Source organism: Barbus barbus (assembly GCF_936440315.1).
Source record: "Barbus barbus genome assembly, chromosome: 12".
NCBI lineage: Eukaryota > Metazoa > Chordata > Actinopteri > Cypriniformes > Cyprinidae > Barbus > Barbus barbus.
The window spans coordinates 7,765,425-7,787,545 of NC_136740.1; the positions used below are offsets into that span (position 1 = coordinate 7,765,425).

The 22,121-nt window shown below is 36.6% G+C and overlaps 3 protein-coding genes across 4 annotated transcripts; 2 read left to right on the forward strand and 1 right to left on the reverse strand.

Annotated features, from left to right (window-relative positions):
- Positions 1-111: 111 nt before the first annotated feature.
- On the forward strand, positions 112-21,576 carry LOC306878326 (protein MAL2-like). Of its 2 annotated transcripts, none has more exons than XM_079430602.1 (8): positions 112-269; positions 714-884; positions 2,998-3,168; positions 12,071-12,182; positions 20,277-20,337; positions 20,439-20,489; positions 20,792-20,913; positions 21,070-21,576. In XM_079430602.1, the coding sequence occupies exons 1-8, from the start codon at positions 156-158 to the stop codon at positions 21,306-21,308; spliced, it is 1,041 nt and encodes a 346-aa protein (XP_079286728.1). In that variant the 5' UTR covers positions 112-155; the 3' UTR covers positions 21,309-21,576. The 2 variants fall into 2 exon arrangements, with proteins under 2 accessions (XP_079286728.1, XP_079286729.1); XM_079430603.1 differs by having other exon boundaries at positions 20,792-20,951; positions 21,070-21,441.
- Positions 14,006-16,492, forward strand: LOC306878325 (putative nuclease HARBI1). Its single transcript, XM_079430601.1, has 4 exons — positions 14,006-14,148; positions 14,485-15,315; positions 15,481-15,684; positions 16,296-16,492. Exons 1-4 carry the CDS (start codon positions 14,008-14,010, stop codon positions 16,299-16,301), a joined length of 1,182 nt encoding a protein of 393 aa, XP_079286727.1. The 5' UTR covers positions 14,006-14,007; the 3' UTR covers positions 16,302-16,492.
- LOC306878327 (uncharacterized protein) lies at positions 16,679-18,619 on the reverse strand. The gene is made up of 4 exons (XM_079430604.1): positions 18,322-18,619; positions 17,974-18,067; positions 17,805-17,892; positions 16,679-17,100 (listed from the first exon to the last, which is right to left on the reverse strand). The coding sequence occupies exons 1-4, from the start codon at positions 18,461-18,463 to the stop codon at positions 16,693-16,695; spliced, it is 732 nt and encodes a 243-aa protein (XP_079286730.1). The 5' UTR covers positions 18,464-18,619; the 3' UTR covers positions 16,679-16,692.
- Positions 21,577-22,121: the final 545 nt, after the last annotated feature.

The window sequence follows — 22,121 nt, forward strand, 5'->3', positions numbered from 1 at the left end:
AGACAGTTGTTTTGCTCAACTGTGGGAGTGGAAAATGACCTAACAAGATGGGAGTGGCGACACACCTGTCAGACCTGTTCCTGATACATGACTCCAGCAGGATTCTTCCATGCATTAGTTCTTTGTTCAACCTGCATTTGTCAAGCTGAACGAGGATGGCGGAAACACCGAACCCAGCCACTACCTCCTTTCCAGCACCGACTATTTCTCTACCGCTTGGAATGGCAATATTGAGGACATATTCAGGGGCCCTAATTTGTTTGGAAATTGTAAGTGTTATTGTTTATAACTTTTTCAAGGCTTACTGGGTTAAACTTCTATAATTCACAAAGATGTATCCTTTGTTGGATTATGGCAGTAGAGCATACACCTTGATTTCATGTGCAAGTCATAATAACAAGGTTATAGGTATATGATTCATACTTGATACTCTGAAAGAATATAGTAATATTAAGTTTATTATGCCCATACGCACCAATCATAAAATTTTTTGAGGTCTTTTAATTCAGAAAGCCCATCTTACGTCTTAGCAAACTATGGTGTTTTTAGTGGGTTGCAGGTTGCGTTAGGCTAAACATTAGTAACTAAACAATGACTTTATCCCATGATAATGCTTAAAATATCTAGTAAGTGTGAATTGTTGAGTATTACTTATTTTCTAATATGCTATATAAAATGCAGTGGCTTCATATATGTACTTTTTTTTCAATCAGGTGTTTGGAGGGTTGGTGTGGATATTAGTAGCGTCGACGAATGTGTCTGTGCCATTGTTGCAGGGATGGGTGATGTTTGTTTCAGTAACCATGTTCATCTGTTCGTCTCTATACCTTTCCCTGTTTCTGCTGGGCCTGGCTGACAAGATTAACACTGACTGGAATTTCATGGTGAGTGTGTATGACTTTACAAATGCAAAATGTATTTTAACACATTCATAGAGTGGAACATTTAGTGTATATTATTTAACACTAATTGCCAGGACAGTCATCCAAGTACAGTTTAGGGTTAAGCACCTGGCTCAAGGTCACAGGGTTGGTAAAACAGGAAATACCAGTGCTTGTAATACAGTTCTTAAAGTTAAATTATTATATAGGTTGGAGGATTTGCATTTGTTCAAGAACATTTTATATACCAGGAGTTCATTATTATTAAAATGAACAGATCTTTATTTTTGTAATATGAAGGTCACTTTTAACCATACTTCGAAACTTTTACTATGCCTGTTTTGTTTCTTTTTTCTTTCTTTTTTCTAATTGCATTTATGTACATGTTGTATTTTATATAGATCCTGTCATCGCTAGTGCACCTAGGGCAAAAGCTGCTTGCTGTCACAAGCAGGATGGTCACACCAAATGTTCATTTAATTTAATTAATAGAAGTTAATTGATAAATAAAATCTATGACATTATTTTTAACAGCATCCTCATTTTTACACAAATGCCTAAAATGTTTAACAGCTTTGCAGGTAGGAAGCATCTTGGAGACATTACCACAGTTTTTATGGATTTATTCTGTCTCTGTTTTTTCTTCATGTAAGAGAGACTGGATGATGATGAGATCAGATATCTGATCACTGGCTGCATTACAATTAATGGCAAAATGAATGTTTGGAAATGTAAACTGATATTTCCCACTGACACGTAAAAGATAGAAATAACTGACTTAAAACCATTTTCAGCTGGTGAAAATACTAGTGTTCTAATCATGTTGGCTAACACACGCATACACGCTTTTTTTTTGTAACTTAGTTCAAAAAATTTAAAATGTGCTTCACTGATTTCGGAGACGTGAGGTCTACGTGATCACCGGGCGTGTAGGTACTAAATACTAAGTACTAAATGTCAGAAGGACTAGCCAAGGTTATGGTCCTCTCAGCAGGATACATGAGCACTGAGCGCCCGGTGATCGCATGGACCACATGTCTCCAAAATCAGCGAAGCACATTTTCAAATAGGCACTGTCTTTTTAAATAAACAGCAGATTTGAGTTTTAAACAAATAAATTCTCGCCTGAAATACTTTTAAAACTACATTTCATGACACAATAACAGTAATATTTAAAAAATAATAATAATAAAATGCAAATAAATGTTATGAACTCAACCCACCCCCGAAAGTTCTGGACCTTTGAAAAAGTACTACCTCACGAGCAGGGACTTTCTGAGGGGCAAATTTTACCCGGAACTTTATTTAGACCCTGGTTCCTGCAGTGGAAACAGTAGTTTCCTGGGGAAAGTTCCTGCAGTGGAAACAGTCTTTTAGTGGGGTATTTTCAAACTCTTGTGTTACATTAACATTTACAAGCTGAAAAAAAAAAAAAGAAAATAAGAAAAATATTAAATAGAAATAAGAGGAATTTTAAAATAGCCCTACAGGCTGTAGATTATTAGGCCCTTGGCTCAGATCACTCTAACAGCAAGACTTGGTGTTATAGAATAAGCACTGTGCCAATTTTCAGTACTGGATAAACAGTTTACTAAACAATTTAAAAGGCTCAACACACAAACATATACAAAAACAAAAAAGCCTTATTTATCTTTAGCTGTAATGTTGTGCAGCTAAACTACAACTGTTCAGTAAGAAATAACACTTTACATTTCCAAACATGCCATTTCTCATTAATTGTAATAATCCAGTGAGATTTTTGTATGCATAAGTAATCTGACAACAGCCAGTATGCTCCACACAGAGATCTGGTCTCACCATCATCGAGTCTGTCAGGAATGACATGAAGAAACAGAAAAATAAATAAATATTTGGTGTGACAATTTTGCATTTAAACAGGTTTTGTCCTTGGTTCACGTGCACATAGTTGATCAGGTATAGATTTTCATTATAGGTTTCTTTAAGCGTCTTGGAGATCTTGACACAGTCCTTCTTAAAATTGAATGAATGAATTTATTTATTTAGAAATATAATCTGACAGGATTATCTGAAATCTAGCCTTTGATACATTGATCTGTACACATCATAAACTCAAATTGTCTCCCATTGTTTACAGGACATGTTCTACCATTTCATCGCTTTGCTGTTTTATTTTGGTGCATTTTTGCTGGAAGCTACAGTTTCATCTGCGGGTACATATGCAAACAGCACCTGCATACGCAGACCCCGTGGCAATATAATAACATTTCTGGACTATAGAGAATATAACATTAATGTTGCTGCTGCGGTGAGTTGTTAACACTACCTTTCTTTTCCCTTGATTTGTAATTGTAATTTTCAGATTCAACAATTGGAGATTTTGTTATATACAAAGAACACACAATTAGTAAAAAAACAGAAAGGACATAAAATAAGACAAATGATTTCAAATATGCAGTAGAACATTCAGAACACAATCATAGTCTATATTTTCCACTCTGATAAGAATATGCAATTATTTCAGAATATTGTATCATGAAGATTGAAGAACAGTTAATTATTTTCTTACCCTCACGTCATTCCAAACGGTTATTCTGGTCTGTACAACAACAGTTGTTCATAATGACTTTGTCTGTCTAGCTCCCAAAATGTGAAAAGAAATAAAACACCAAAGCACCATAAATGTATAATTTAAGTGCTCCATATGACTTGTGCACAAGTTGAATGACTTTGTGACTCTCAGTCAGGGGTGTAAAAAGTACTTAAAATTATACTCAAGTAAAAATTTTACTCAATTAAAAGTACAAGTATCTGGCCAAAAACATACTTGAGTAAAAGTAAAAAAGTATGATTGTAAATTTTACTCAAGTATTAAAAAAGTAGAAGTAACCCAGAAAAAAGAGAAAGGAGATTCTAGTCTCCTCAGATGAACACAAACTAAGAGTTTCAGAAAAATAATACAACTTTCTGCATATAATGCAAGTGTACGGCATGTCCAAAGATGATGCTTCAAAACGTACACAAAGAGAAGACGACAGTAACCCATATAACCCCTGACATCAGTCTTATTAAGTGGAACAATAAGCATGTGTATGAAAAAACAAAACAATTATTATTATTATATAATTTTTTTTTTTACTTTACTGTTATGTTCACCTTTTTGGAATTATGTGCACTAAAAATCTTTGTGTTCATCTGAAGAAAGTCATGTACATCTGGGATGGCATGAGGGTGAGTAAATGATGAGAGAATTGTAATTTTTGGGTGTATCCCTCTAACGAGCCAGATGCAGAGGCTAGAAATATATTCCAGACAGAATATAAGCGCCTGTTTTGAATTAATGATGAGCGACATCAATTAAAACATACAATATTGACTTTTTGAAAATGCCAACTTTTTATGTTGTCTACTAAACGCCCTTGTCTGTAACAATTTTTTTAATTGTTTATTTGGAGCAATTTAGCAACCTTATGCTTCCTCACATTTGATGGCAAAGAAATTTTGAAGCCAGAAATTTACCTGATGACATTTATAACCGAAGCTGAAACGGATGTGCTTGATGCACGAAAACAAACCTTATTGACGTGCACGTGTGAGCTTCCATGTACCATATTTAATGTGTGTAAGATAAAATAAAAATGCAAAAATGTAACAAGTACTTTTCAAGTTGAAATAAGATTGTAAGGAGTAAAATGTAGTTTATTCTTCAGAAATGTAATAAAGTAAAATTACAAGTAGTCACTTTAAATTGTACTTGAATAAAGTATAGTACAAATACCCCAAAATAATAGTTAAGTACAGTAATTAAATAAAATTACTCAAGTATTTTACCAACTGTCCCAAGATGCACTTATGTTTCTGCTAATAAGTTTTGAACCATAAAGTTCAGATGGAAAATCTTCCTTGGCTCATGCCGAGTCAAATGAACACCAAAATTTTACATTCGTAAAATCAATTTTTTTCAGTAATTTTAATAGTTCGAGAAACCTTTTTCTTTTCAAACTCGTCCAGGGTGGTTTGTCTGATTTTCACCAAAATTGGCTCGGATCATGATGACAAAAAGTTGGCTTCAGATCAAAATTGGCTTCAGATCATGATGACAAAAAGTTATCAAAAGATATCATCTGTTCTCGAAACCCGCACAAACGGATTTGACGAAAAGCTCACTAAATCAGACTTGAGGCTATATCTCTCCAGGCTAGCTGCGCAGTTTTGGTACAACGCCACCTAGTGGTCAGGATATATGAAAAGTTATTATTTTCGCTTATAACTTCTGAATGGTTTGGCCAAAAAACACAAAACTTTGTTTAGATTCAGTTTAGCATGTCGAATGATAACCAATTTTCCCTATGTCAGCCATTTTGAATTTTGTTATCCAATGCTATATTTTACAAACACATTAACGTATCGTTATGAAACTTAGTATGTTTCTTTGGCATCATGCCCTGATGGTACTAAAAAAAGTTTCAGGGCAGCGCCACCTTGTGCTCAACAGTTATAATGAAATTAGCAAAAATGCTTTTGAGTATATTAGCCTATTGTAATGAAACTTGTCTCAATATATTCTTTGGGCTATGCAGAGAACACCGATACCATTTTTTTTGCCATATTCAGCTGAACTTCCTGCCCGACATTTTGATTTGTGTTGAAAACCTACTTTTTCGAACTCCTCCTAGACCGATTGTTTGAATTTCACCAAATTTGACTTGGATCATCTTCAGAATATACCGACAAAAAGATATCAAAAGCTTTTTGATAGACCAAACCGTTTTTGAATAACGCATCAATGACACTGTTGGATTCAAAACTGCATCGAGACTGTATCTCTGCAAAGCTTTGACATACTGACACCAAACTTTGTATGTGCCATTGTCACCTCCCACTGAACACGCCACATCAGTTTGGTAACCAATTGGTCAAAAGTGATAAACCATTCATATTAAGCCATTAACCATTAATAATGACATTTCCAAAAAATGCTAATAACTTTTGATTAAATTAGCCTATTGTAATACAAATGGTCTCAAAATATTCCTTGGGTCATGCAGAAAAACTAGATATCAATATTGCCATCGCAGATGAACATAATGTCTGACATTTTGATTTATGTTTAAAATTTATTTTTCTAAATCCTCCTAGATCATTTATCTGATTTTCACCAAACTTGAGTCAGATCATCTTCAGACAATGCTGACAAAAAGTTATGAATTTTGTGTCGATAGACGCAACTGTTATTGTATAGCACAGCAACAAACTTAAGGCATAATGATAAAATGACTCTGAGGATGTATGTCTGCAAAGCTTTGACATAGACACTTTGTGTGTGCCATTATCACCTCACACAGAACACGCCACATCGATTTGATAACAGCACCACCTATTGGTCAAAAGTGATGACCCATTAAATCATATTACTTGTGGTTGTACAGTATTTATGATTTTTCAGTAATTTCAAGTACAGTCATCCTAAAATAGTGTTAATTGCTCATTGTTGCAGTTGGTCTGATGCTCCATGCCATGCTTAGCTTCTCATTTTCCTCTGTTCTGCTTGGCCCCTTCATTGTTGCTTGCAGCTATTATTATTACTATTATTATTATTATTCTGCCCTAAAAGTGTCTGGCCAGCCAAAACCGTAAGTTGTAGAAACACCAAATTTGGCAGGATGGTCCCAAATATAAAATAAATAATTTAAAATAATTTAGATAATAATTAAAAATAATTACTACTTGGTGCACATACACAAACCAATCAGACCATAGGTGGCACTATAATAAGTACTTTTATGTTTTTGCTCATATCTCCACAACTATACAGGCTACAATCAAAATTATTTTTCCCTATGATTCTCTGCGTCAAGCTGCATAAAATTATTCCACTATTTTGAGCTGTTTTATAAATCTACTTTTTCAAACTCATCCTAGACCATTTGTCCAATTAACACCAAATTCACATATGTATCATCTAGAGATCCTCATGACAAAAACTTTTCAAAAGAATTTGGATTAATCAAATAGTTTAGAAGATAGTTTAATAAACAGTTTGACTAATTAAAATTATTTTGATAACTTTGTCGTTAGTGTCTATAGATGATACATGCACAATTTTGTGTGAATCAGTGAAGTGGTTTAAGAAGAGATCGAAAAATAAGTTTTTCAAAATTGCAGACGGACCACAACATGTTGCACTAATGTTGTCCAATAGAGGGAACCATAGGATAAGACATCTATTGAGAGATGAAGTAATACTAATGTTGTCCAAAAGAGGGAGGCACAAGAAAACAAATTATTTTAGATCAGGTAGATTCAAATCTGTGCATAACATTAACTTTGCATAACATTATAGTTTCATAACTTTTAATAAAGGATAAAAAAAAAATCTAAGTTTAATAAGTTTCCAAATAAATCTGTGACTGTATATATTGCATTCCAGTTAAAATGAAGAGACAATATTATTTGTCTATTGAGATATGGTACACAAAATAATACTTCCATAGAAAGACATTTAAATAGGTCTACTCGTATTACGTTTGAAAAGTGACCTGGCCATTGTAAAATAACTGTAGCCCATCCTCAACATGATGCGTTTCCCAGTGGGCACATTTTAATTTCAGTCTGGATAGTAATTTCTTCCAGTGATAACTGGGTGAAAATAAATCAAATCTATGTCATTCCAAGTTTTTGACATCAGTTGGATTTGTATATTGAACCAGTTTTTTTGTTGTTGTTTTTTTATGTCTATTTTGATGTTTTCAACATCAATTTCCGCTTGTGGCTATATATTTTTTTATCAATGTTGGACACAGTTGTGCAGCTTCATTCATTAATTTATTTGAAACGTTTATACTTTCTTCTTTATTTTAAATAAATGCTGTTCTTTTTAACTTTCTATTCATCAAAGAATCCTAAAAAAGTATCACAGGTCCCAAAATATATTAGGCAGCACAACTGTTCCCAACATTGATAATAAATCAGCATATGATAATTATTTCTCAAGGGCCATGTTAACACTGAAGACTGGAGCCAAACCTTTACCATTAACCTTTTAAAGCAGAAACAAAATTTGAGTTGTCATGTGAGCCATGCTTGGAGCATGTAAAATAAGAAAATAAAATTATATTACACTATTGTTTACATTCTGTGTTATTAATAAAAAAAAGTGTTATTATAATAGTGTTATTTTCTTTCTCCACAGATATTTTCATTTATAGTGACTTTGTGTTATGGCTGTAGCATGTTCATGGGCTTCAGGAGATGGAGAAAATAGCACACAAAAATGAAGCATATGTAACCGATTCGTAACAATATCAAATGTAAACTGTACTGTTATGGACATTACACAAGGTGATAATGGTTTAGCACAATGTCTCTAGGGACTTTATTCACAAAGTAAATATAAATTTTAATTATTTTTTAAATTAATAAATTTTATTTGTATAATATATATATATATATACAAATAAAATACGTGTAATAAGTATACGTGTGACCCTGGACCACAAAACCAGTCTTAAGTATTCTGATTCTGAAGTATACATTTTTCAAAATTGAGATTTATACATCATCTGAAAGCTGATAAATAAGCTTTTCATTGATGTATGGTTTGTTAGGATAGGACAATATTTGGACGAGATACAACTATTTGAATATCTGGCATTTGAGCGTGCAAAAAAAATAAATAAAAAAATTAAATAGAGAAAAATCGCCTTTAAAGTTGTCTAAATGAAGTCCTTAGCAATGCATATTACTAAATCACAGACAAAGTTTATATATTTATGGTAGGAAATTTACATCATGGTATCAAGTAACATGGAACATGAAAAATCTATAATTTTGAGCCATACAATGTATTTTTAGCTGTTGCTACAAATATACTCATGCTACTTTAGACTGGTTTTGTGGTACAGGGTCTCACACACACACACACACACACACACACACACATCCGGAAAGTACTCACAGCACTTCACTCTTTCCACATTTTGTTATATAACGGCATCCTGTTTCTACTGATTATCTTTGAGATGTTTCTACAACTTGATTGGAGTCCACCTGTGGTAAATTCAGTTGATTAGACATTATTTGGAAAGATACATTCCTGTCTGTATTAGGTCCCACAGTTAACGGTGCATGTCAAGAAACCAAACCAAGCTAAGCCAAGAGAGGATTGTATCAAGGCACAGATTTCGGGACGGGTACAGAAAAATTTCTGCAGCATTGAAGGATCACAGTCAAGTCAAGATTATTTGTATAGCGCTTTTAACAATGCAAATTTCAGATGCATGTAGTTGGTTACCCTTAACGGAAGTTCGAAAGAACCAGGACTCTTCCTAAAGCTGGCCTCGTGGCCAAACTGAGCAATTAGTAGAAAAGGGCCTTGTTTAGACTGGTGACCAAGAACCTGATGGTCACTCTAGTTGAACTCCATAATCACATATGTAGATGGGAGAAACCTGCAGAAGGACAAACATCACTGCAACAGACCAGCGATCTGGGCTTTATGGCGGTGTGGCCATACTCAATCCTCTCCTCAGTTTAGACATGAAAACACACAGAATTTTCAAAAAAGCACCTAAAGGATCCTCGGACTCTGAGAAACAATTCTTTGGTCTGATGAACCTCAATTCTAAGCATCATGTTTGAAGGAAACCAGGCACTGCTCATCATCTGCAGAGAACATCCCAAGAGAAAAGTGTGCTGGTATGCTGTGGGGCTGTTTTTCAGCGGCAGCAACTGTGGGACTCGTCAGAGTAGAAGAAAAGCTCAATGCACCAAAATATTGAGATTGCTGTAATGAAAACCTAGTCCAGAGCATTCAGAACCTCAGACTGGGCAGAAGGTTGACCTCCCAACAGGACAATGACCCTAAGCACACAGCAAGAGTGGCCTATAGACAATTCTGTGAATGTCCTTGAGTGGCCCAGCCACAGCCTGGGATTCAACCCAATCAAATATTTCTGGAGAAACCTGAAAATGTGTGTCTGCCCCCATCCGACATGACAGAGCTTGAGAGGTGAAGAGGCGAGGAGAAGAATGGCAGATAATTGCCAAATGATGATAATCAAAGCTTGTCGCATCATACCCAAAAAGATTTCAGGCTGTAATTGGTGCCAAAGATGCTTCAACAAAGTATTGCATAAAGGCTATGATAATTCCTTGGACTTCATGGCTTGGTTTGTGCTCTGACATGCACTGTTAACTGTGGGACCTTATATAGACAGGAGTGTACCTTTCCAAATCATGTCCAATCAACTGAATTTACCACAGGTGGGCTCCAATCAAGTTGTAGAAACATCAAGGATGATCAGAATGCCATAATATAACAAAATTATGGAAAAAAACAAACAAATAAAACAACGAATTGAATCCATTTTGGAATAAGGCTGTAACATAAAAAAAAATGTGGAAAAAGTGAAGTGCTGTGAATAGTTTCCGGATACACTATATAGGTGATTTGGGTGAATTATACACGGTAATAATAATATTTTACTTGTTTTAAGAGGTTATTGTTAAACTTCAGTGGTGGCCTGAGAGGGCTAATATTTTATATATTTTTTCTTGAATGGTAGATTTTGATTTGACCTGTGACTTGTCTGGATGATTTTAATTTCTATACATATTTTTAGTCCCAAAAAGAAATTGTAAATATATTTTTATTTTGCTCCTGTATTAGCTATGGCTCTAACAACACCAAGGCAAACACCATTTGATTTTTGGGGTTTTTTCATGAAAAATGTGCTGTAAACTAACTCAAGTTAAATGCAAATATGTGATATGCATAATGTGTTTAATGTTGTTTTTTTTTTGTTGTTGTTTTTTTAAACCTAACTGATTTATGTTGTATAGCTTTAATAAAACATTTTCTTTTATTCCTAATAGACTGTGTGCAATTTCCTGGTTTGGTGGAATTTGACCCTGTTAACACCTGTTTTTTTAAATACCATCTACCAAATCATATTAACCACTAGAGAGCCTACTTTGCAAAAAAAAAAAAAAAAAAAAAAAAAAAACACATAGGCGGTGTTCGAAATGGCATACTTGCTTACTGCATACTGCTTACTGCCCAGTGCATACTGCCTACTATTTTTTAAAGAATAGTGTGTGAAACAGTATACAGTAAGCAACAAATGTTTAAGAGTAGTATGCTTAATTGTCACATGGCAAACACAAACATTAATTCAGCACAGCTGTGAAGGTTGTTACCTTACAAACAAACGTGCTAACTATTCTTTTTACAAAGGCTTGTTATTGAGGTTTCATACTAGTAAACAATATTGGCCAATTGAACTCATTTCATAATTGAATAACTTTACAGAGGCTATGGACTGAACTGAATGAGCTGTCTTTAACTGAACAATATTTTTGGCAGTTACACTAAGTGCAAATAATGATAAATTATGTTTACAATAAAATAGCAGCATTTTCTTTAGCAACAGGCGTGTTAATAGTAGTTAGGTGGCAGATATTTATACTGTAGTACATTATAAAACAGTATGCAATAACATATTAGACAACATTTTAGTGTAAATTATCATAAATTTTATTTGATGAACGCCACTTTATTGGGACAAAAACCTACTAACAGCTAAGCACACTGTATTATTAACGAGGTGTTTAATCTCCACTTTTCAAATATTTACTTAATTTTTTATTGAAAATAAATGCCTTTCTGATCTGGTATGTGATGGGAAAAGGAGTTACACGAGTTTGACAAAAGCCGAAATGGAACTCGGATCACTCGCATCAACAGCAGCTCGTATCTTTTACTCTCTCCGCCACTGATTCTACAGAAATACACGCGTCTTCTGCAGAGCTGTTTATCACAGCCAGGCATTGGTGGGCGGAGTTAATGGAAATAGCCTCTGACAACAAATTGGTCTATTTGTCCTTAGAGTAAATATACTCCATTTCTTTTTAGAGCCGTTTGCATCGGAATTTAATTCTGTTTGTTTAATTGAAATATTAATTCTAGTTATATTACTGCAATATTAATATTATTATGTAATATCTTTGAAACAATGTATAAAACGCTATAGAGATAAAGGTGACGTCATTTGACTTGATCGGAAAAGTGCCGTAGAGATTAAAGTACAATTTATGTCCTACCAATGATATTGTTTTTAAATGCACAGCGATAGTTTGTAAATTACATGTATGTGTATAAACGTGCATATACAAGTGTAACATTTATAATTATTATTCCCCGCCTCCAGTTCAGTCATACGTTTGAAGATGAAAGGTCACATGGAGGGCATTGCATTCTGGGAAACAGTACCCCACGCAGCGTCTTCAGATGCATACATCAAATTTCAGCAAATGTAGCAGGTAATCCGGGCATTCCATGCATACAGAAAATTCACATACTATTCACAGTATTCACACAGCATACTGCAGTATAGTAGGAGTTGTATGATAGTATGCCATTTAGAACACAGCTTCTGTACTGATTTCAGTATACTTGAGTTATATTTAGCAGATTCTGGCAAATATAGTAGGTCATCCGGGTATTTCATGAATACAGCAAATGTGCATACTATGAGCAGCATACATACTGGATGCTGCAGAAATAGTAAGAGTAGTATGATAGTATGGCATTTCGAACACAGCCATAGATGCCTGCTTGCTGGCAGCAAATGTCCACCCCTTTTCCCTCAGCCTCATGACGAATTATGTAACTGTAATCAGCAAAATATTTGCTCTATGAATAAGCATTTTCAAAAACTGGGTATAATGAGGTGGTAGTATTCTACACACCCTTCAACTATCAATTACTACAAGACAATGAAAAAAAATTGTAAAAGAACCATCTACCAAATTGTATTTTCTGATTTCTGAAGGGCCATGCATTGAAGACTGGAGTAATGATACTGAAAATTCAGCTTTGAATCTATGAAATAAATGATATTTTAAAGTATATTAAAATAGAAAACATTCTTTTTAATTGTAATATTTCACAATGTTACAGTTTTTCTGTATTTTTGATCAAATAAATGCAGGCTTGATGAGCATAAGACACTTTCATAATGCTGCATAATTATCAAATATGGTAATATAAAATGGCCTTTCACGTCACCATTTCGCCAGACTACACTTCACATAATAGGCCTGTAGGTGGCACTTGGGCTTCATTAACTATGAGAGTTTCATGAAATAGTAAACAGTGTAGGAGATCATACATAAATATAAGTGAATTGAATAGCCTAATGATTACCATTATTACGACTTTTGTTTTGTGCAGTGCTTTTGTAGTCATTTAGCATCCATTTTCTCAGCAATGTAATTTGATTTATAAAATGAGACAAACCGCAGATCCAGATCGCTCCACAAATAAGCTTGTCTGTCCCATGTCATTTTCTACCGATTTATGAATAAGAACGGAAAATGACTGCGCCACTTCACATTATTGTCCAATGAAATTTGAACTTGAGCCAGATCATAATTGGTTGGTGTATTATACATGACAAATGGGCATTGATGAAGTATGTAATATCCTAAAATATATAATATATGGATTTTTAATTAAATCGACACACTAGCTTTGATTATTGATGAAAAAAAGTTTAAAATTATTGTTTGGTTTATTTTTTTCTTTCCATCGAGCCATTCACTGAAATAACCACTATGGCTTGAGAGCCTAGTTTCCAATCAGACTGTGGAATATAAGTCAGTCAAGCAAAACGCACGCAACGCATAGCAACGCCTCAGATTGACAGATATGTAAAAATAAACCTCCGAGCAGAATCAATATTTTAACGTTTCTGTTCCTGCGTTCCTCTGTATTATTACCGTTCTGAAACCGGTTCGAGTAGAACAAATAATGGTTAATAACGTTTTTAAAAATTGTCTTTGCCTATAATAATAATAATAATAAAGTACAGAGTTTTCTTAACACAAAAAAAAAACCGGAAGAGATGGTATCTTACCCGCTGCGCTTAGTCACAGGCAATACTGTCAAGGTTCATAGAATCACTAGGTGTTTCTCAATGTCAAGGATACGTCCTTGGCAGGACTGGTCCTTCCAAGTCACTTCCTTCAGAGGCTAGGCGAGGCTCCTCTTAAACATTCGGAGAACACGTAAATGGAACAGGCTAGCAAGTGCACGTTATTGCGTCATTACGTCAGTGAAACGGTCCGCTTTTGGCGCTGAAAAATGGAAGTGCAAACATTATTGGTTTGGTTGCTGTACAACATTTTTTCAAATATGGAAATGGAGATGGTGAGGCAGCATCGGCGTCAGGCTCGGAGGAGGAGGAGAATTTTAATTTGTCGCCACCTCTGCCGACGTGGGATGGTAAGTAACGTTAACGCTCTTATCATTCATTTAAAAATAATTACATCCATTATGTCAAATTGACCCGCACTGGTTAAACACACTTGACAGTCAAAGAATCAACATGATTAAAAGGAGTGTATTGATTTAAAACGATTACATTGCCTGAGTGAACAGAACTGCGTAATATTTTAAAAATATTTATAATTTCACAACTATTTGTTAAAGACTTGTCCTATCTCACAAACAAGTTGTACAAATCAGTTGAGCTGATATGTTTAATAGTTTAATAAACATTAAATAAATGGCAAAACTGAAATTATACTTAAACCTTCCTCTCTTCTACATGTTGTACAGGCTCGGCACTACTGTGCCATCAATGCCACAGTGCCAGTACTACAGCGGTACTATGGAGGGGAGGACACTCGGCCAGACTTCAGGCTGGGTAGAGAGGCCATGCAACAGCTGATGGTGGCCCTGAAGACTGACAGGCAGCACGGATGGGGCCCGACCCTGGAGACACTCGTGTTCCTGTTCTGGCTGGCAACCGGTTCAGCCTACAGAGTTGTCTCCAGGGTCTTTAGCATGCCTCTTCCCACAGTGCACAGAGTTGTCCACAAGATGGCAGATGAGGTGGTGGCTGTGCTACCCCATTTTGTCCACTTCCCTCGCACACAAGAGGAGCTCCAAGTGGTTGGGGATGGTTTTGCTCGCTTGGCAAATCACCAAGCATTTGGCAAGGCAGCAGGGGCAGTAGACGGCTGCCACATTAGAATAAAATGTCCTGGCGGCCCTGATGGTCACGATTACAACAACAGAAAGCTTTTCCCTTCAGTGGTGCTCCAGGCAGTCTGTGACCATCAGGGCCGCTTTATTGACATCTTTGTGGGTTACCCAGGAAGTGTGCATGATGCACGCATTCTCAAGAACAGCCCCATCTACACTAGGGGGACTTACCCTCCGCCTGGGTATTTTCTCCTAGCTGACGGTGGCTACCCATGTCTACAGGAACCCCTGTCCCTTATCACACCATATAAGAGGCCAGTGAGAGGCATGGCAGAGCAAAGGTTCAACTACCATCATTCCAAAGGTCGCACAATCATTGAGCGTGCATTTGGAATGATGAAAACCCGCTTCAGGTGCATCTTTTTAGAAGCACTTGAAGTACATACACTGTTTGTCCCTAAGGTAATACATAATTGCAATACTTCTGTAGTGGATTTCTTAATCAAATCATAGTATCCTACTCAAAATAACAGTTAATGATTAACAACTGCTAGTCACACTACCTTCTGTGTTCATGTTTTTCATATCTCAACAGTCTTGTATCCTTTTGCTCTGCCTTACGCATAGGTGGTGACGGCGTGTGTAATTTTGCACAACATTTGTGTTGGTGTCGGGGATGTGCTGGAAGAGGTTGTGGAGGAGGAGAACAACCAGCCACCTGTGGAGCTTGATGGTGGGGAGAGCCGGAGTGGAGCTGCTTGGCGGGCTGCGCTGACCAACGAGGTGTCTGCACTCCACGAGGCACCTCTTGACCATGACTATTTTTGTCAGGTGAATTATTAAGTGTGGACTATGACCTGCTGTGCTTACATCCAAGTACATACAACACCACCATTGGAAAATACCCATAGTCAAGAAGGTAATTGAAATATACTTAATGTACCAGTGATGTACTGTATTATGGTCTTAACTGACCAAAAAAAAAAAAAGGATAGTTGACCCAAAAATGAAAATTCGGTCATCATTTACTCTCCCTCAAGTTGTTTCAAACCTGTATGAATTCCTTTTTTCTGCTGTACACAAAAGATATTTAAAAAAATGTCTGTAACCAAACAGTTGATGGACCCCATTGACTTGCATAGTAGGAAAAAAAAATACTATTGAAGTCAATGGGGTCCATCAACTGTTTGGTTACAGACATTTTTATAAATATCTTCTTTTGTGTACAGCAGAAATTAATTCAGGTTTGAAACAACTTGAGGGTGAGTAAATGATGACAAAATTTTCAGTTTTGGGTCAACTATCCCTTTAAGTATATTTTATTTACCTTCAGTGATACAATATTAAATATGCTGCAACTGTTGTAGAATCAATTATCATCTTACATGACAGATTGGATTACCACTGGACTAACCGAAACCTTCTTCTTCTTCTGTCTGCAGCCTTGAAGCAACAACAGCAGCACCGGCGGTGCTGTAGGCAGTGTGGCTGATGGCCGTGTTCTTCTCGTCTTGTATATAGTTGTAAATGTTTAAGTTGTTGTATATAGTTGTAGATATGAGAATGTTTTCTAAATGAATTTGCTGTTTCATGTATATAGTTGTCAATATAGAAATGTTTAAATAAATTTTTTTTATGTAACAAAGATGAAATTAATGCTTTTTGTAGAGCTTGGAATACCGAATCACAAAACGTTGTAAAATAAGGGTGAAGATATTGTTCAATACATTGTTTTGTTTTTCTATTGCAGTCTAAAGAACAAGGTTTTTTAAAAATGGATATACAGTTTATATTAAATAATTAAGGGGCAAAGACAAAACCAGTTCAATTTAATTGACTTTATTTTTCCGCCAACCTCTCCAACAGCAAAAAAAAGCGGTTGGACCTCTCTCTGGCCTCTGCTTCCCTCCTCTCATCTGCCTCCCTCTGGTATTTAATATCTTCCTTCAGTAGCTGTAGGATTGGATCCTCTCGCTCCCTTCTCCTCTTCTCTCCTCTGTGCCCTGCTCTCTCTTTGCTGCTGTCTCTCACTCTCTCCTCCTCCTCCTCATCCTCACCTCTCCCTTCATCTACCTCTTGTGCAGTGCTTGGCCCTGGTTTTTCCTCTTGGATCGAGGCAATAAGGCAAGGGGGCGAGACTGCTGCAGACTGCCCTAATGCCTCGTCCATGAGGGCAAACCAGGGCCAATTTCCTGCTGTCGCCTTGCCATCCTCTGTCCCTTGGCCTGTTGCAGGACACTTACATTCCTAAACAGTGAAGACCAAAAAGTTTTGATGCTGTACTCTACCGTTCAAAAGTTTGGGGTCAGTACGATTTTAAATGTTTTTAAAAGAATTCTCTTCTGATAACCATGGCTGTGCTTATTTGATTAAAAATACTACAAAAATCTGTTATAGTATTAATTATTATTACAGTGTAAATCAGCTGTTTTCTATGTGAATATACAGTAAAGCGTAATTTATTCCTGTGATCAAAGCTGAATTTTCAGCATCACCAGTCTTCAGTGTCACATGATCCTTCACAAATCAGTATAATGAGAGGATTTGATGCTCAAGAAACATTTATGATTATCAATGTTGAAAACAGTTGTTGGTCTGTCAGTTGTACAGTTTTTTTTCCACAGGATTCTTTGATGAATAGGAAGTTCAAAAGAACAGCATTTGTTTGAAATAGAATCTTTTGTAACATTATAAATGTCTTTACTGTCACTTTTGATCAAATTAATTATTCCTTGATAAGTAAAAGCACTCAATTCTTTCCTCCAAAAAAATAAAATTCTCACTGACCCCAACCTTTTGAATGGTAGTGTATTAGTACTATTGTACACTACACTGCATATACTTACTGGAAGCAGGCCCAAGTCTGTCAGATTAACATTCAAGGCTTACTTCAAATATCACAAGTTACATTAAAATGTGGATAAACAATTATTTCCATACTTTTCTCCCACCTTGTACTTGGTTTTTAAATTGTCCCACTTTTTTTTGGCCTGGGCGTGGGAAACCCTCCCTTCGAGCCCCATCTTCTCCAAAATAAGCCTATATGTGAATGACGGGGGGAGAAATAAAAAGATTAATACACAGCTATCACTTCTGAACATTAAATAATTTACTTCTCACCGATATCCGTTCGCCGCGGTGTCTCTCCCCCCGGTAAACAGTTGTTTTTTTTCTGCACGGAGACGAATGAACGCCTCCGTTTGTTCCTTGGTCCCTGTTAAAAAAGAGGAGAAAGCTATGAATAACGCTGTGAACGGTATAATATTAACGTTAAATTACTCTGGACAACTTAACTAAGTTAGTTATTTAGTAAAGAAATGCCGGTGACGGCTAATAATTGTGAAATGAAATGACAGGTCCGGTTCAGTTAGCTATCAATAACGTAATTTCTAGAATTTATAATATCAATACGGTAGTAATACTTTTTAATACAAAAATGTTTTTTAAGTAATTTGTAAATATACTTACATTTGAACAGATATTGCCCCGTTGGCGCTCCGACTCCGCTAACGTCCGACATTTTGAATTTTTGAGCAAGATAGCAAAGCTGCGCGCATAGGATTGTGGGTGATTTTAGCGCGCGAAGAGCGCGAAGGCTACACTTATGCATCCTTTCCTGTGTATGGGATATTTTTCGAACGAAGGACTCAGTCCTTGGTTGAAATTCCGAGGATCCTCGACATTGGAACAGTCCTTCGACGGATGTTGATGACGTAGCATCCTCGAAATTCTGGCTTCCGAGGATCCTTCCTTGACATTGAGAAACGCCTACTGTCTCACGTTCCCTCTCGGGAGACAAGGGGCGCGGAGACGAGGATATTCCAACAATAATCCTTTTATTGAGCACGCACGCACGCGCGGCGGCGGCGACAACGACGACGACGACGAGCTTGGGGAGAGACAAACATAGATGACGATCAATACCGGACACAGGGGCAGGGAAACATAGGGCTTATAAACACAAGGGCTGTATCCGAAATCGCCCCCTATACCCTCAAATAGTGCACTATTTGAGGGGACGGCCATTTTAAGTGGTGTTCGAAACCTTAGTGGATGTTCTCGAGTGCACTCATTCAATCCCACAATGCACCGCAAAAACAAGTGTACAACCGATGTACACTCAACGGCTAGAGAATCCCCAGAATGCACTGTGAGAGTCGCGCGCCGAGTCTGGCTGCAGACCGTGGGCGAGTGGAGCTCCACTCGCTAACAGGAAATACGTCACCTCCACACATAAATAATTCAAAATGGCGTCGCTGTGAGTTCTTCAAACTTTAACTCAGGTAATTTTATCTTATCATTGCTACAATGGTGAACTGACGCTGTCGTAACGTTCAGTGCAAGCAGAACGCACAGGGTTTGGATGAAATTACGCACAAATGGATGAATGAACACGATGGAATTAGACATTTCTAGCGAGCAATGTTGAACTAATGCCTATTAACTGGGAGCAGTTTAGTGTTGGGGATAGGTGAATGCTACTCTCAGATCAAATGCAGTGGCATTAATTAATATTAGCATCAATAAGTCTAAGTGTTTCATTTTCCTTGTAGATGTTGGCCCTTCATACCATTGTGGGCAGCATTGTGCAACACTTACTGCCATCAGCAATCTATATTTTAGTGGGACCTATGTGAGTTCTGTGTAGTACAATGAAGAAAGTAAGTCAGCTGTCTTTCTGTAGGGGAAAAATATCTTTATTATGGACCTCCACATCCCCCCAACATGGCTCCCACCCTTGAATTGTGACCCTTTAGACAGTCTTCCTGTAAGGACCTACCCATTTGTACAGCAATAAATAAACTGATTTGAATTGGCAACATAATATGCTTTCTTTAAGGTCGACTCCACAGAGAAAGATGCACTTATATTCCCGCTGTGGACACAAGGGCATTTTTTGCTATGTGTAAGTGATGCATGCATTCTAAGAAAGTTTGTCAAGCTACACCGTTGATGTTAAAAAGAAGCATACGAAGATTCCTTTTTGCAACACTTATTGGAATATTCCACTTGACAAGTTATCTCATTGCCAAGACTATTCTCATAGGTGATGCTGCCACTCAAAAGAGGAATACTGTTCCTCGATTCACTGTATGCACAGCGGGAACAAGGCTTTGGCCACAAGCCCTACCGAGACATCTTGAGGTTACAACAGGGTGATCTATTTTGGCAGTCATGTTCCCCTGACTTGCCCACATTAATGCAACTACTTTTGGCAGTCACGTTCCCCTGACTTTTCAATGCTGCTTAGGAAAACTGCACAGATATAGAACCTCCTCACGTTCAGAGGATGTAAGCATTGTTGGCATTTCTTGTTCAACCAAACACTGAATGTTCTGCATTGTTTGTGTTCCCCAGCTGAATCATACTCTGTGTATTTAAATTGTAAATATTCCTCGTAACGCTGTCTTGATTTTTATCAGGGCTGTTACACAACAGCTCATTCCTGGGCCATGGGAAGAACAGTCAGGCTTGGATGTTGAGGTAATATTCATTTACAGTACAATGAAAATGTACAAGAACAACATGTATAAGGTTGACCATCATTGTAAATTCTTCAAAATGGGTGTTCTTTCTTCAAACAGGGACTACCCCTACAACATTTTGGGATTGACTGTGGAGTATTCATGGTTATGGTGAGTTGCCAAGCTCATTTTCAGGATGTTTATTGATGTCCACACAACATCCATTGTGTCCACACCATGTCCATTATGCCCATTAACGCTATTACTGAGCACCTCATTTTTATTAATCTTTGTGAATTTTTGCTCATACACAGACATGGCAAAATATCAGCCTTTATGCTTTTATATTATGTCTGGTACATAACTATGGAGGCAGCATTTGATTTCACCATTGTAAGTGAAGTCTTAGTGTTAACATAAAAATGTTTAATGTTAATTGTTTTGAATTACCTTACAACTGTTCTTATGTTCAGGATGACATGCCATATCAGATGGCTGCTCTGCAATCCTCAGGCAGATTTGACATGCCAGAGATTTAACAACATTGTCAGCCAGGAGCATTTTCAACAGGAGGCACACTTCAGCTGGCTTGATAGTGAGTTCAAGAAGTGTGGTTGCCCCCTCTTGTTTTTTGTGGGTAATCTTACTCTCTTCCATTTCCAACATGAAACTTTTGACAGTTAAAGATGTTCATTTATTGTCTGAATTGTGACTTAATGTTCTGTCATAACTGTGTTTTGATTCTGAACAGGTGTAGTGAATTGGAAAATATATTCAAAGAGACATAATGAAATGTACAGAAAGCCGTACACCATCTCTAGGTGCAGTCGCCTACAGTGCAGCCAGCTTTACAAAGACTGTGGGGATGGCTACCAGGGAAATGGACAACGGGGAGTGCTTTTGGGGTTTTACTCCTCAGATGACCACCTTGACTACTGTAGCTGGGATTGCTTTACAGACGATGGAGGTCTTGGAACAGGCAAAGAGTGAAAGAGTGTGTATATGCGCGCACACAGTGTGTCTTTACTGTAACAATTTTGGTTACTTGCAATTCATGTTTTCAATATAGTGTAAGATGTTGTTTTTTTTGTTTTTTTTACTCCATTAAAATTGTTAAATTGTGGAAATTAGTCATTATTTTACTATTTGATTTGTTCAAGTTAATTTCATTTGTATAGCACATATACAACAGGCTGACCAACATGCTTTACAGATTATACCACATACACCGAAAAACAGACCAGACAAAATTTAATATAACAAAAAAAAAAAAAATGTATATATATTTAAAAAAAAGAAGGTATATGTTGTTATTTAGCTTAAAATACAAATGTTTCATTTAATGTTCACTGCTAAATATCACACTGTGTTTACTTTCTAAAATGTATGGAATGTTACATTGGTAGTTGAAATATGTATAGTTAAAAAATAAACATGAACAAAAGGCAGAGGACCTCAAAATGTGTATTTTAAACCTACTTCTATGGTTTTATGTCTGTAGTGCAAATTGCTGGGGCAAAAAAATAATAAAGAGAGCGCTGTCGTGTCATAAACCGTAAAAGCTTAGTTTATTATTATTAATGCCAAGATAAAAGTACAGAAAATATCAACATTATGTACAAAGAGGTGACATTATATGCAAAGCACCATTTATACATGTGTATATAACAATTAATAAATAGCGAGTGGAGGTGACGTATTTCCGCTCTTGAGTGGAGCTCCACTCGCCCTTGCCCGGACCAACATGGCGGACACGTCGCGAGTGGAGGTGACGTATTTCGGCGAGTGGAGGTGACGTATTTC

Excerpts from the sequence above, each read along its gene's own strand:
- LOC306878326 (XM_079430602.1), top strand. The coding sequence starts at position 156 with ATGGCGGAAACACCGAACCCAGCCACTACCTCCTTTCCAGCACCGACT. Across the intron at positions 20,490-20,791 it reads GTGGAGTATTCATGGTTATG|GATGACATGCCATATCAGAT; the intron begins GTGAGTTGCCAA and ends TCTTATGTTCAG. Across the intron at positions 20,914-21,069 it reads ACACTTCAGCTGGCTTGATA|GTGTAGTGAATTGGAAAATA; the intron begins GTGAGTTCAAGA and ends GATTCTGAACAG.
- LOC306878325 (XM_079430601.1), top strand. The coding sequence starts at position 14,008 with ATGGAAGTGCAAACATTATTGGTTTGGTTGCTGTACAACATTTTTTCA. Across the intron at positions 14,149-14,484 it reads ACCTCTGCCGACGTGGGATG|GCTCGGCACTACTGTGCCAT; the intron begins GTAAGTAACGTT and ends CATGTTGTACAG. Across the intron at positions 15,316-15,480 it reads ATACACTGTTTGTCCCTAAG|GTGGTGACGGCGTGTGTAAT; the intron begins GTAATACATAAT and ends CCTTACGCATAG.
- LOC306878327 (XM_079430604.1), bottom strand. The coding sequence starts at position 18,463 with ATGCATAAGTGTAGCCTTCGCGCTCTTCGCGCGCTAAAATCACCCACA. Across the intron at positions 18,068-18,321 it reads GGGGCAATATCTGTTCAAAT|GGACCAAGGAACAAACGGAG; the intron begins GTAAGTATATTT and ends CTTTTTTAACAG. Across the intron at positions 17,101-17,804 it reads ATTTAAAAACCAAGTACAAG|GAATGTAAGTGTCCTGCAAC; the intron begins GTGGGAGAAAAG and ends TTCACTGTTTAG.